Source organism: Colossoma macropomum, unplaced genomic scaffold (assembly GCF_904425465.1).
Source record: "Colossoma macropomum unplaced genomic scaffold, Colossoma_macropomum, whole genome shotgun sequence".
In the NCBI taxonomy this organism is placed as follows: domain Eukaryota; kingdom Metazoa; phylum Chordata; class Actinopteri; order Characiformes; family Serrasalmidae; genus Colossoma; species Colossoma macropomum.
Genome location: NW_023495633.1, coordinates 256,481 through 272,584, shown reverse-complemented (window position 1 = coordinate 272,584; position 16,104 = coordinate 256,481). Strand labels below are relative to the sequence as shown.

General features: G+C 35.9%; 1 protein-coding gene across 10 annotated transcripts in view; it reads left to right on the top strand.

Moving 5' to 3' along the window:
- Positions 1-16,104, top strand: part of LOC118802679 (suppressor of tumorigenicity 7 protein homolog) — a 92,070-nt gene that overhangs the window by 15,244 nt on the left and 60,722 nt on the right. For all 10 annotated transcript variants that reach the window (XR_005006767.1, XM_036563114.1, XM_036563115.1 and 7 more), the window contains 3 exons: positions 1,380-1,462; positions 5,196-5,355; positions 11,369-11,423. Coding sequence is in view for 9 of the 10 variants with exons in the window: in XM_036563114.1 (XP_036419007.1) it covers positions 1,380-1,462; positions 5,196-5,355; positions 11,369-11,423 (298 nt within the window). In the remaining variant the exon portion in view is untranslated. The remainder of the gene's footprint in view (positions 1-1,379; positions 1,463-5,195; positions 5,356-11,368; positions 11,424-16,104) is intronic.

Below are 16,104 nucleotides of genomic sequence, written 5' to 3'. Positions count from 1 at the left end.
GTTTTGTACTAATGCTGTTTGCTGTCCGGTGTCGACCAGAGGAGGGTGGGTTCTCCTTTTGAGTCTTGGTTCCTCTCAAGGTTTCTTTCTCTTGCTCTTAGGGAGTTTTTCCTTGCCACTGTTGCCATTGGCTTGATCCTGGGGGCTTGGACCCGGATTTTTCTGTAAAGCTGCTTTGTGACAACACATTGTAAAAAGCGCTATATAAATAAACCTTGACATTGACTTTGACTAAAAAAGACATTTGTTTTTGTTTAGTTGCATGTTCTTGAGCATTTATGCCATTGGGGAAGGGTTGAAAAGGATAAAAAGAGCAGCATTACATCAGATGATCCAATGCAACTTTTGTCAATTAATACAATTTTAAAAAGTTAAACCAGTGAACACTTTTTTATTAATCGATCAACCCATTTGTTATTAATTGTTTTTTATTTATTTACTTTAAAGCAAAATCGGCCCCTCAAAAAAACTCAACAATGTGTAAACTCAACAATGTGTGAAAAGTTGCGTTAAACCTCTAAGACAAATAAATGTTAAAGGACATAAATATGTGATGAATACAATAACAGCGAGACATAAAAAGACATAGAGTAACATTTTAAAAAAGATAAATAAATGAGAAAAGACAGGACAAAATGCAGTCATTAAATTTTAGTAATCAAATAGGTGTGTTGTAAGATGCATTAATTACTTTTCTTTTTCATTGTCATCAATTTATTTTGCACATTTTTTTCTCATTTTTTCACAGAGTAATGGGTGGCAATTTTTGAGGGTGTTAATGTAGATGGACATTTACATCATGATTGTCAGATGGTACAATAAGCACTTGGTACACTAGGCAGACACTTGTGATATAGTCATCCTGCCAGTTTTCTGACAGGCATTCCATAGTTGTTTTAACTTGGTAATGAAAGCGATTGATGTGAATTGTGTGGAGGACAACACTGTACCGGGGCGTTTTCCCCTGCAAACAAGAACCTTAATGATTTTTTTTTCTTCATCAAAAAGACAAACATAATTCACTGTAACACTTTATTCCACTGTAGCTGTTTTAAAGATGCTCACCTTGTATTTAACTAACATTCAACTATGTATCTGTTACGGCCAGATTGTAATTTAATTTATTAATTTGAGCATCTGTAGACATTTGTAGGGGACAATTTAGGGGACAAAATTAAAATAAAGTGTGACTGAATTGAATTTTTGTGCCTTTGCCTGCAGTGGTGATATTCCCTAAAATGTTTAATGACAGTACAGTTACACAAAAATTTAATTGAATTAGGTTTAATTTAGTTATTACTATTAGTTGCATAGATTGTATTGCATAGTCATGGTGCTTAGCATTTGTAACCTGTATCATATGTTCTGTTTGTCCACAGTAAGCATGTTCCTGAATACTTTAACCCCAAAATTTTATGTGGCTTTGACTGGCACCTCTTCCTTGATTTCAGGACTTATATTGGTAAGTTATCTCAGATGTTATATTTGCATGTAAATGTAGCACTCATGGTGTAAATCCTTAAGTTGCCAGAATTTCTACAGTTCCTATAATTATTGATATGTACTAGTTGCTTCAGTTCCGTTAGTACGTTCTGGTAATTTTTTATTCCAGACTCCATTATGGTGGTATTTTTTTGTATTTGCTATGGCTCCTCTACCTTGCCTTTCAAAAGATAGAGATCTCTGTAAAACCCAAATTAATCTCTGTAAAAAAAAAAACAGTACAGTTGCAGTTCTGTGTTGTAAAACTGCATTTTACTGTAGTAGAGCTACAGTTCAGTTCAGCACAGCCGCAGTTCAGTGGAGTACAAGTATACATATTCTAATAGAAAACCTTGTAATTTCAAAAAATCCAAGAATCTTCCACAGGATACAAGAAAAATGTTAAAATTATAGTAATGTTTCTCATTTCTCATTTCATCATTTGATGTATGATTTCATGATAGAAATGTACTTTTAATTAAATACAGTTTTATGCAAATGTTTTTCTAAGTGAAAATACATACACATCCTCTACAGACACATTACATACCTTTGGTAGTTGTAGCCAAAGAATTAAAATTTTGTTTCGTCATACTACACAGCACTTGTTTCCAAACGCTTGTGGTTTATGCAAATATTCTTTTGCAAACTTTAGACCAGTAGTGAGCAGTATAGCTAAAAATGTATATCACGGTTTCAGTATACATCATAAGTATCTTCAAACCAATTTAGACGCTAAAGTAAACTTATCTTTGTTGGTTAACGGTGGCTTATTATTCTGGGATGTTCCTTCACTTTTTAATAAGAAACATTTTTATCAACTAAAGTTGATCTTACACACACAAGGCTTAGACACAAGATTAACCCCAAAAAACTGTCTATTAGTTTATGACTGAGGGACTGCGTTTTCATTTTAATTTGAAACATGACTGAAACCTTTGTGACTTAGCCACTTAGCTAGATGGAATAACATTAGCATGGTTAGCACTGTTTTTGTCTTTTGTGCTTATGGTTGTACAGTGGTTTTGACCAAACATATACATGAGGAAGTATTTCAGCTTAGCTTTCCTTTTGAAGACCCTTCCATGTAGATGATGTCTGACAAAACTGCACAGTGGGCCAGTGCATCACTATTCCTGTATCAGCCAAATTTTCCTGTATTGCCTTGGTAAAGATGGTGCTGTATACACCTGGTCTGTAAACAGTTGTTTGTTTCCAGATTTTTTTCTTGGTCTTCCAGATGTTGTCCTTGACTTCAGCAGTTCCCCTTAACTTACATTTTCTTAATGACATTTTGAACAGTTGAAATTACAAGAAGAAAATGTTTAGATATCTTTTATAGTTTTCTCTTGCTTTCTAAGAGTCAATTATCTTTAGTTTCAGATCCTCAGTCAGCTGTTTAGATGAGCCCATAGCTGTTAAATGAAATCACAACACCCTGAGAATTTTGAAGGGTCACATAATATATTGCAGTATTTAATTGGCTACACCTGACTTTATTACAGCCTAATATATAAAAAAAAACACTAGTACATGGACTGAAAGGGTGCACAGCTTTTGTACTACCTCATTTTTTTTCATTATATTACATTTAACAAATAAAATGTATGAATGTGTTATATTTAACCTTTTTTCTATGCAGATCCTATATTAACTTCTTTTCACTTAGGAAATCAACAAAACATACCATTTGACTTTTCCATACGACTGTGCTAATAATTGATTATGCAAAGTGTGCTGTTTTAATAGACTTTAACACACCTTTTGATATGGTTGATCTTTTAAACATGTTAAATGTGGTGTTGGCATTCAGGAGACCATCACTTGTGAAGTAGCTATTGCGATATTAAAAATTTGTCATATACCAATTATTGTGATGTGACATCCAGTGGCATGCACAAGTTTGGGCACCCCTGGTCGAAATTTCTGTTACTGTGAATAGTCAAGTGAGTAGAAAATGAACTGATCTCCGAAAGGCATTAAGTCAAAGAAGAAACATTCTTCTCAACGTTTTAATCAAGATTATTATATTGTTTTTGGTTTGTACCATTTTAGATTGACAAAAAGTAAAGGAGCACCATGCAAATTTTGGATACCCCAAGAGCTTTGAGCTCTCAAATAACTTTTTCCAAGGCCTTATTTAGCTTGTTAGGGCTATGGCTTGTTCACATTGTTAGAAAAGATCAGATGATGCAAATTTTGCATTTTACAATCCCAAACACCACATAACGGGCTTGATTTCGGCTTTCTGTTACTCACTCGACTTCTGCATTGTCAGACATTCGTTTTTATCATCTTAACTGTGTTACCAGTTATTCAGAGTTAAGCCTGTACTGTGGTGACTGCACTGGATCTGTAGCCTGCTTGCTAAACTAACGTTAAGTTAGCCGAGCAAGCTGGAGATTCAAACGCCAAAAACAGGTTTCCTTTCGTCTTTTGTCTCTTCAACACTAAACGCTTGACTTCACTTCCTTTAGAATTGAGTCATTATCATTTTGTGTCAGTGCTTTAGTTAGCCAGAATCTCAGACATTCTTTATCATGCTAGCTAAGCTAATAGCTAATTCTAACCAGTGCCACTCTCCTAGTTCGCAGCACTGTTTAGCATTTTACAATTAATAGATAAATTCTTTGACATTTATAAAAATTGTGCACTGTGGTCACCTATTTGGTGATCATGTAAATGAACTACATTTCTTTTTTTTCAATTTTGAAATAACACAGAACGAGACAGCCAAAGCTGTCATTCTTTTTTTACATCACTTAAAGGAGCAATTTATTTGATTTTGATTTTTAGTTTAAAACATTCCAAAATTAACTAAATGAACAACAGAATGTGAAGAAATAAGTTTGGACGTTACGTAAAAGATGTCTACATAACGTGTTGCAGAGATATTTACTGAAGTTAACATGCCATCCAGATGGCCCATGCCTGTCCTGTGTCTTGCTTAAAATATTAATGAGTCATCTGTAACATTATGCCTTTTGGAAATCAGGTCATCTTTTACTTGCTTAACAGTTTACAGTAACAGACATTTTGACCGGGGTGCCCAAAATTTTGCATGCCACTGTATTGCAGTATATTGCACTGTATTACTTTTCACTGCAAATAATTCCTCTTAAAGAAATTGTTTTATCTGGGTTGTTCTTTGTTCATCTCACTTCAGTCTTTACATTGATGTAAAATCAACAATTAAAAAAACGCTTCATCCTTACATTTACATTTATTTGTGAAGTAGACAAAGCAACATTAAATTTACAGCACCAGGCAAATGTAATATTTGTATTCTTTTTTTTTTTCATTTGATTTTGAACATTTAAATAGTTAAGTAAAAACTTACAGATGTGTACAGAAACTTCAGTGTACTACTCTGTCTGTTGCTAGGTGACTTTATTTCCCACTGCTACAACCTTCATGAAGTTTTACCAGTCAGTGTAGCTGCCCTTAAAGCAACTGAAGTTTAAAATCCCCTTTGTAGCCAAAATGGTTTCTGCTAAATATGTAAATATAAAAAAAAATTAAATGTTGAGTGTACTTCACAACTCTGCTTTGATTTTGGATGGTTACTTTTTCTAAGATAAAGATTTCAAGATTAATTATGTGGCAGTGGGGTCGTGGCTTGGACTGTCACCATTATACTTCTGTAGTTTTGCTGGTGTTTTACAATTTACAGCTTGCTCTATGTGCATTTTTTTCATTCTTTCCTCCTACAGATATTTGAATGGTGGTACTTCAGGAAGTATGGTACTTCCTTCATTGAGCAAGTATCTGTTAGTCACCTGCGTCCTCTACTGGGGGGAGTAGATAACAGCTCTCCGAATAACTCGAACACAAGTAATGGAGATGCAGACTCCAGTCGACAGAGTGTTTCAGGTAAATAAGTAGATAATTTATTGTCTAGCGGTGTATTGTTTTTACCTATGTACTTTTCTTTCTCTTGAATGATAATAAGGGCAAACCACGACTAGGCCTTTGGTAGGTTCAAAATTATGCTAACTATGGGAGGCAAATCCAGCCAAAAAAGATACTAAAATTAAAACAATAAAATGTAAATGCAAACCTCTGCCTTTTTTTTCCCAAACATCTGTGCAAATATCCTGCCAAAATTGAAAATGAAATTAAATACCTACATTTGCAGTTAACTTTTTCACATAAGCACAAGTCATTTGTGACAAAAATAAAAATAAATTTAAAACAACTATTTGTCATTTCATTTTAGTTATTGTTCTGGTATTTCATGGCCATATCTAAAATGGAAAACCTAATAGAGAAAAGAAAGAGAGAAGAAAGAAAGAAGCTTCATTTTGGTTTTGCTTTTTCTTCATGAAATGCAAAATGCATGTCAAAACTAAAAACAAAATGCATTGTTTACGTTCTTATTTCTTTTTCATAGCAATAGGCTTCATATTTGATTAAATGAAAATGGAAAAGTATCAGAATAAAAAGGCAAATGCAAATAAGCACAGGTGCCATCTGCTGGTGATTTACTTTTCATTTCCTACTTTGCTTTTTTGTTTTCAAGTTCAGCAACATGCAAATATGTGTTATTTAACACTAGACGGGGCTACGGTGTACATTTTAGGACATCCTCAGACCTCAGCTTCAGGAAAACCATCATCATGTCTCAGATCTGGTGTAAATGAACATCAGACTAAACGCTGTCATTCCAAACAGCCTCAGAAAAAAGGTATCAGACCAAACACCATCACACAAAACTGCCTCAATCATAAGAAGTAGCAGTTTGTGTGGAGAGAGGTGAGCCATATCTGATTTTATTTACTCTCAAAACACTTTGCAAATGTTATACTGGCATTTACATCTAGAATACACAATAGCTTTCTAAGCTATACGAACCAGTATGTGCTCGACCAAGCTTCTGTTTGGTCTGATGTTTATGGTTTTCCCGAGACTGAGGATGTCCTAAAATGTACCCAGTAGCCCCTCCCAGAGCCTGGCCCCACCTAGTGTTAGTTAACATATATTTGCATGTTGCTGAACTTGAAAACAAAAAAGCAAAGTGGGAAATGAAAAGTAAATCACCAGCAGATGGTGCCTGTTTTCGTTTGTGTTTGCCTTTTCATTCTGACACGTAAAGCGCATCCACGCTGAAATCTGTCACTTTGCTGTTGATTTATCCTTTTCCATTTTAGATATGGCCATGAAATACCAGAATAATGACTAAAATTAAATGACAAATAGCTGTTTTGAATTTTTTTATTTTTGTCACAAATGACTCATGCGTATGTGAAAAATTAAATTGCACATGTAGGTATTTCATTTCATTTTCAATTTTGGTAGGATATTTGCGCAGATATTTGGAAAAAGAAATGGCAAAGAGGGGTTTGCTTTTACATTTTGTTGTTTTAATTCTTTTAAATTCTTTTAAATCTTTTTGGCTGGATTTGCCTCCCATAGCTAACAGCCCAAATTTGTACAAGTGTTAAGGTACAGTTTTCTTATTTTGCAGCATATATCACCCTTAAACACAGTAACATCTGAAGCGTTTTTTAGTCATCTGTCTGACAGAAAATACTCCATTTTAATTAATGTTGGAATCACACTGGCTGTGCCCACATGGCTGTGCACACATGTCTTGCATCTCTCAAAACACAAGCCTTTTGTTTCCACTTGCGCATCAGCGAAGCATTAATTGCTCAAAGATTTTATGCAGTAATCTTAACTATATACAAATAAAGTAAAAATTTACTAAACTGTGATGATCTTGTTTGTGTGGTAGTGGCAGAACGGCTTACGTGGTGTTCTAACAATATGGATGCTTTTTGCTGATGCAGCGTAAAAATTTGCGATTGTGATCTTGTGTTACCTGCTATAAAACTGTCTAATTAGAAGATTACAAAGAAAAAAAGCTCATATTCCCACCTAAAGTGGATGCGTAACAGATCTGAGTTGTAGGCTGTGATGCATGTGATGTAGAATTTGGATAATTATCATTTACATATTTGAAATATTTCATCAAAGTTGTTGTGCTCCCATGGTAAATCAACTTTTTGTGGTACATTTTGCACTGAGCCTTTTTCTTATCATCTGATAATTTAAACTGCCTACACATGATTTCTTTCTGAGGCATCTGTACACTTGTAGCATACTAGCGTCAATGGCTATGTGGAAAGCAGTGCAGTTTCTTACGCTCTGAAGTGAGGAGATGTGGATGCCTGAAAATAATTTATGATGCATTCTAAATTAAGCCAGTTGTAATTTGTTAATTATTAACATTTGCAGATGTTAATAATAACTGTTCTACCTACAGGTCTCTGCTGATGAAATTATTATTGATGTTTATTTTAGGCTACAATTGTTACATCTTAAAAAATACATTTTCAAATACTAAATAGAGAATCAAATACCAATGAAACAAAAGAGTACAAGTATTCAAATTAATTGTGCCAGTTCTAATATATTGTTACATACCTGAGAGCTTTACCTATTGAAGCTTTATGAAATCATATACAGTATACACTGACTGTCCATTTTATTAAGTACACATGTATCTGTATCTGCACTCAGTGTCCATTTTATCAGCTCCACTTACCATATACACTATATGGACAAAAATATTGAGACACCCCTCTCAATTATTGAGTTCAGGTGGTTCAGCTACACATATTGCTAACAGGTGGATAAAATTAAGCACATAGCCTTGCAATCTCGATGGACAAACTGGCAGTAGAATGAGTCATACTAAAGAGCTCAGTGACATGGCACTGTCAAAGCATGCCACCTCTGCCACAAGTCAGTTTGTGAAATATCTGTTGTGCTAGATCTGCCCCTGTCAACTTTAAGTGCTATTATTGTGAAATGGAAGAGCAACAACAGCTTAGCCACGAGACCACACTGAGTGCTGAAGTGCACAGTGCTTGTCATCTGTTAAATCACTCACTAAAAAGTTCCAAACTGCTTTTGGAAGCACCATCAGCAAAAGAACTGCTTGTTAGGAGCTTCATGAAATGGGTTTCCATGGCCAAAGATCAAAATGCACAATGCCAAGTGTCGGGGGGAGTGGTGTAAAGCACGCTGCCACTGGACACTGGATTAGTGGAAATGTTCTTTGTGGAGTGACAAATCATGCTTCTCTGGCAGTCTGATGGACTATTCTGGGTTTGGTGAATACCAGGAGAACATTACCTGCCTGACTGCATTGTGCCAACTGTAAAGTTTGGTGGAGGAGGGATAATGCTATGTGGTTGTTTTTCAGGGGTTGGTCTAGGCCCCTTAGTTCTAGTGACGAGAAATCTTAATGCTTTAGCATAGCAGGACATTTTGAACAATTTTATGCTTCCAACTTTGGAGGAACAGTTTGGGGAAGACCCTTTTCTGTTCCAGCATGACTGTGCCCCAGTGCGAAAAGTAAGGTCCATAAAGGCATGGTTGGGTGAGTTTGGTGTGAAAGCACTTGACTGCCCTGCACAGAACCCTGACTTCAACCCCATCTAACACCTTTGGGATAAACTATAACAGAGATTGTGAACCAGGCCCTCTTGTCCATCAGTGTCTGACCTCACAAATGCTCTTCTGGATGAATGGGCTAAAAATTTAAACACATGCACAAATATTGTAGAAAGCTTCCCAGAAGAGTGGAAGCTGTTATAGCTGCAAAAGGGGACCAACTCCATATCGGTGCCTATGCGATTTAGGATAGGATGTTATAAAAGCTCCTGTAGGTGTAATGTGCAGGCATTTCAATACTTTTGTCCATATAGTGTAGGTGCACATTGTAGTTTTAGAGTCACAAACTGTAGTCCGTTTGTTTCTCTGCATACCCCAAAAGGCCCACCACAGAGCAGGTTTTATTTTAGGTGGTGGATCATTCTTAGTACTGCAGTGACACTGACATGGTGGTGGTGGTGTGATGAGTGGATCAGATTAGCTTCTGTCAAATTTAGTTTTTAGCCTTCACCTGCCTTGATGTCATTGTGACAAGCAATACAAGACAAAACAGCAGGCAAAAACAAGCATTTATTGTGTTCATTTAGAAAAACATTAAATTTAATAGCCATTATGTCTTGCTGTATGTTACGTTATTTTTATCTTTCTGGGACAAGGTCAGTCTGTAGTTTTGGCTCTTACTGCTTTTTTCCCCACACGTGCTGGAAAAAAGAGCTGCTTTTCTGTATGAATTTTTCTCCTTTATAACAATAATCCCTTGTCCTCAGCCTGTGCTTGTGAGCTTCTGTAACTTTCATCTTTATAGTCCCTCAGTACAGAAACAAATCTGAACTAGCAGCAGCATCTCACAGAGTGTAAAGTGCTACTAAACAGCAAACAACTAGCATTTTAAACTGTGTTCTTTCTTGTATTCTTGTGTTCTGTCTTGTAAAGAGATAGTGGACCAGATTTACCATGACTTTAAGAGCAAATAGCATTATGGTAACATTATGGAAACATTTGCTTATTCATAAACAAGGATTGCTGGCATGTTTTACCACTTGCATGATGTGAGGCATGGTCACACTTTTTCTTCATTTACATACACTGGTAGCAATTTATAACATGACACAATTCAGCACAGAATAATGACTGAACCACTCAAGCTTGTAACTGCTGTTACACGAGGAGGAAGGGAATTTGCTTGAGCAGGATTTTAGATTGGCAGATTTAACTGACACTATACTGAAAACAAATACAATCACTTCCTTCGTTTGTCTTTCTTGGTTTCAAAAGTTAAAAGTCTCTACATAAAACAATTTACCATTATTTACCGGTACTACTTCCTTAAAAAATTGTAGCTCTGTTTTCTGAGAATTGTGGTTTTCATTATTTCTTGTTTTTGTTTCTTGCATCATATCCACTTTGGCAGCCAAATGGAACTTTGCTTGGCATCAGTCTTTTAGTATGTTTGACCCCTTTACCCCCAGTTTTGACTGGTTCTTGCCATGCACATTTTTGTGTTTTCCTGTAAAAAAAAAAAACACACCCATTTCAACTCAAGAAGGGCTTGTTAATTAGCAGATTAGTTGGATCAGGTGTGTTGGGAGCAGGCCAAACACTAAAATGTGCAGGGCAGGGCTCCTCCAGGACCAGGGTGGGGAACCACTGCTTTAGAAGACAACTTTTGCTGACTTCTGCATGGAACAGTCTTTGTCTTGGGAGCAGGTGAATTCTGCCATAAAATTCTGCCTACTCACAGCTGCCTCCCGAGTGGACTGCACAAATGTTGTCATGAATATTGCCATACTAAATCGCCTGCACTGTAAATAAAACTCCAGCAGCATTGCTGTGTCTGATCTACTCGTACCAGCGCAACACACAGTAACACACCACCACCATGTCAGTGTTACTGCAGTGCCGAGAATGATCCACCACCCAAATAGTACCTGCTCTGTGAGGGTCCACAGGGGTCCTGACCACTGAAAAACAGGGTAAAAAGGGGCTAACAAAGTATGCAGAGAAACAGATGGACAACAGTCTGCAATTGTAGAACTAAAAAGTGCACCTATATAGTAAGTGGAGCTGATAAAATGGACAATGAACGTAGAAACAAGGAGGTGGTCATAATGTTAGGCCTGATCAGTGTATAGGTGCTTTCAGGAGTGAATGAGAATAGTGAATGTAATAATACTTTTTCATTTAGTAGTCATTGAATCAGGCAAATCAGCTGGCATTTTTATGAATTAAAATGTAACATTTCTGAAATATTTTTTTGTGTCTATGCTTAGTGCCTTAACATCGACAGCAAAACCAGTGCTGGGGAACCCTATTATTAATGATCCCCTCTAACCATCTGAATAAAGATAAATGTCTGTCCAGTTTTGAGCTGAACTGTGGGACAGATTTGGACTAGATGCTGAGCAATTATAGAAGCTACTTTTTTGATGAGACATGACATTTTTCTTATTATTTTCTGTCTGTTTTCTCTCTCTCTTTCTAGAATGTAAAGTATGGAGAAATCCACTAAATTTATTTCGAGGGGCAGAATATAACCGGTGAGTTACTGCTTTCTTCTTACAATTATTACATGTTCTTCTTTGACAGGTATCACTATGAAAAAGAATCTTATGTTGCCCTGGCCATTTATCTTCCACTGTATTCCTAAAGTGCTTGCGTTTGTGCACACCAATTGTACAGTATGACTCATTGAAAATAACCAGTCCGTAAGGTACTTGCTCTGTAGTGTTAAAATAGCTGAGCAAGGGTGCAGTCAGGTACTTTAATGACCAGGACAGAGTTATTCTGACCTCTGTGGAGGTTCCTAATTTCCATGTATTGCCAAATAATACAAAGACAAACATACAAAGGGAACAGGGTACATTCTTATATATACTAAATTAGTAGTACAAATGCATTTGTTGTGGGCCCAAACAGTGGTGATATTTGCTTCATGAAGTAGGCAGCTAGACACACTACACCCACTGGCCTGGGCATACGGTTCTAAGACAAATGTTTAATCAGTATGACTTGTGATCTTCCACAGGATGTTTTTTCTCAGCAGTTAATATAGAATAACAATTAATATTTGAGAAATATTTATTATTTTTTCTTAAAGTAATATTTGAATACTGGCACCTGGAACAGTTAACAGAGTACATGTGCACATCCCAGTTAGGTACACCTGCCTAGGACTGGGTGGGACCCCATTTTGACTAATTTTTACCCTGAATTTTTCACAGCATAGGTTCACACAAGCTGCTGGTAACATTTATTTGAAAACTTCATCGATACCATCATGTCATTCTGGCATTATGTTTCTGCCTCATAGTCATGCTGTGAACCTCTTATTCCGCCTCATGCCAGAGGTGCTTCTCTGATATTATAGTTCAGTTTTATTTGTGCTTTATTTATGTTTCCTCAAACAGCTACTGTCCCAAGGCACTGGTGCACCTAATGTAGCTTGCATTAGGTTCACCACGCTGTTAGAATTGTGATTATTAGACCGACTGAGGTTATTTTGAGCAGTGCAGTTTTATCACATGCCTATCACATGCCAGTTTTGTCATATGCCAAAATCCAGTATGGAATTATTCTTGGAAAAAAAATAAAATTAAGAAACATACTTAAAAGTCATGGAAAATATTATCATGGGTTTCTTTGTTCATTTTTATTTCATGAGGTAAACTCACAAACATTCAAATGGCCTGAGGCTACATTGAGATGGCCCAAACTGCCATTATATCCTAAGGCAGGATGCAGATTTCACAGGTTTCACTGCAGATCCTCATGGATCCAGTTGAAAAATGTTGATTTTCGGAGGTAAAGCTTTTTGTGTGATGTTTGCAGAAGTTTTGAACTTCCCGTCCATAACACCACTCATGAAGATTCACTGGGCTTCTTCGCCGTTTTGCAAAAGTTGTCATGTGTGGATTCCTCACATTTTAAATGCCAACTTTTTGCAAATATTCTCCACCAAGTGAACGCGGCCTTACTTGATTTTTCACAGGATTATTGTCCCTGCCCATGTATTTCACATGACTTTGTGTTTTCTTATTTGTGGAATCAAGTAGCATGTGCATCATGTTGTTAGCTTTAGGCTGGATAGTCTTTTAGCTAGTAATGTAGATTTGATATCAATCACAGTTATCAGTTTAACATGCGGTGGCTGGAAAATGACAACTATAAGAATTAGCTTCAACAAGAAAGTAAATAAGCATGTGGTGGTATGACATTATTGCATGAACTGAAGAAATTTGACCTTGAACCTTTGACCTTTACTCTGCATTGAAAGGCCATATGAAGAAGGAAAAAGAAAAGAAGGTCTTATGTTTGCCACCACCATGAACCTTTTAATAAGTGATGTTAATGCACATTAACATGTCATGTTAAATGTTACCTTTGTCAGCATTGCAAAAATAACTAACCCTTTTAGATCAAAGTAAAAATGTGGCTATTTCTGCTGTTATTAATTTAAAATCATCATCATTGTATTATACTTTCATTTAGGTTCATATTATTTTGCTGTTGAAATTCACTTGTATCAAGTCCCTTTGGTTGTTTTGATAATCATAAAGTCTTAGAATTTGAATCTATGAGCTCTGATTGAGTCATATGTCTTTTATACTTATGTTAAAGAGTACCTAATAAAGTGGCTGCTATGTTTATCAGGGTTGGGTAGTAATGGAATACAACCCCATTTCCAAAAAAGTTGGGACGCTGTGCAAAATGTACATAAAAACAAAATTCAGTGATGTGCAAATCATTTAAACCCTGTATTTCATTGAAAATAGTATGAAGACAACAAATCAAATGTTGAAACTAAGAAATTTTATTGTTATTTTGAAAAATATATGCCCATTTTGAATTTGATGCCAACAACACGTTCCAAAAAAGTTGGTACGGGGGCATGTTTCCCACTGTGCTGCATCATCTCTTCTTTTAACAACACTCTATAAGCGTTTGGGAACTTAGGAGAACAACTGCTATAGTGTTGAAAGTGAAATGTTTTCCCATTTTTGCTTAACGTAGGATTTTAGCTGCTCAACAGTTCAGGATCTCCTTTGTCTTATTTTTTATTTCATGATGTACCAAATGTTTTCAGTGGTGCCAGGTCTGAACTGCAGGCAGGCCAGTTTAGGGCCCGGACTCTTTTAATACAGAGCCATGCTGTTGTAATACATGCAGAATGTGCTTTGACATCTTTAACAGAGTGGTGAACCCCTCCTCATCTTTACTTCTGAAAGATTCAGCCTCTCTGGGATGCTCATTTTATGCCCAATCATGTCACTGACCTGTTGCCAATTAACCACCAGGTGTTTTTTAAGCATTACACAACTTTACCAGTCTTTTGTTGACCTCATCCCAGAATATAACCAGGCATTGCTGTTGGCATCAAATTCAAAATGGGCATATATTTTTCAAAAAACAATAAAATTTCTCAGTTTCAACATTTGATATGTTGTCTTTGAAGCATTTTTGTTGAAATATAAGGTTTAAATGATTTGCACATCATTGCATTTTCTTTTTGCTTACATTTTTCACAGCGTCCCCTTTTTGGAAATGGGGTTGTATACGTAATGGCGTTACATAATCAGAATACCAAAAATTTCTTTTTTTACTGTAACTAACAGATTACAGTTACAGCAAAAAGACAGATATCTGTGTAAGTGATTACTAGCAGCATTACATTCAAATCAAATACAGGCAGACTCATCACCTTCTGTCTAAATTCACCATTTTTAATGATAAATATGTCCTGTTAATTGTGTAGATTTGAAGAATATTTTTCCAAGATGAGGGGAAGCCTCTGCTACCAGGAGAGATTTCTGAAGAATCCCCCTCCCCTGCAGCAGTTCATGGTCTTTTTTTCAGCCAGTCAACAGAACGTTAAGTCAGAACTGAGATCTGCAGCGTATTCCTTAAGATGTTTGAAACAGTCTTTTAACTGCTTTTACATATCGCCAGATTCTACATGAGCAAACTAATCTGATCCGGAAGTAAACTATTTTATTCACTTTTGTTGCTTCCTTAAAATCTATGGTTTGACTAGTTATAAATGTAGATTTTGCCAACATAACTTGCCAAATTTTAATGCTGAAGTGAGCTAACATTAACAAACAGCTCTCAATCATGAAAAGAGAGCTCAGTTTTGTGAGCGGCGAAGTTAGTTTTGTTTTCACAAGAATTATTTCTTCCTTCAATAGTTTTTGAATGATGGGTGCAAAATGTTAATATGTGGAAATGATCATTAATTGTTAACATAGACAATCAGCTTCCTCTTAGTTTTCTTGTGAAAAAAATGCCTTTATAAACGCACAGGACATGTTAATGTCTTTGAACTGAAACCGTTGAGGGCTGATTTGGGACTGTCTGCAACCGCACCAACGGGAAACCCTAATGAGCCTGTACAGCCTTTTAGCAGAGAGAACACAAATGTTAGCCGGTTATTTTTAGAATGGCGTCCATATATTTCTCCACTTAGATTGGTCTCTTTTGCTTAACATGAGATCAGTGACCGTTTATGTGAGGCACAGTATTTAAGTCACCTATAATCTATCATTCTGCTTCATAAAACAGTGTAATTGCTGTGTGTTAAGTTAAATTCTTGGTGAAAAATCTTGTTGAAATTAATTTAATGATTTTTATCTTATCTTTACTTAATTAAGTAAAGATATAGAAGTATAGGATCAATAAAGTCATGTAGTGAACTTGTTTTGTTTACCAACTAACTTTAGATCTAAGCTGACAAGCTTGGCAGACGGCTAAAAGGATCTTCTGGTAATATTCAAAGTTAAAGTTAAAATATTTACTGATACTGATTTGTACGACGTACAAAACAAAACAATGTTGCTTGAATGCCTGCTACAAGCTTCACATGTCTGGTTTTATGAGTATTAAATTCAATGTGTTACACTACTGCTAGCTTTGCACCAACATAATACTGAAAAAGTAAGAGGATGCAATAACTTAATTGTCAATGCATACTTTTGTATGTAATGTGTTACATACCAATGGTCTACTATTTGCTCTCAAATAAAAAGTCTAGGAGAACATTTTATTTTCCATTGTAGTATATCAGCCTTTAAAAGCAAGAATATTGTTTAAACACCAAAAGATGCAATCACAGTAACACAAGTGAACGGTATGTTTAGAATTGTGTAGTGCACTCCTAGTTCCAGGCCTCCCATCTACCAGTTCTAGTCTCATTAGTAGGTTGTGCAATAAACTGTCTAAAAT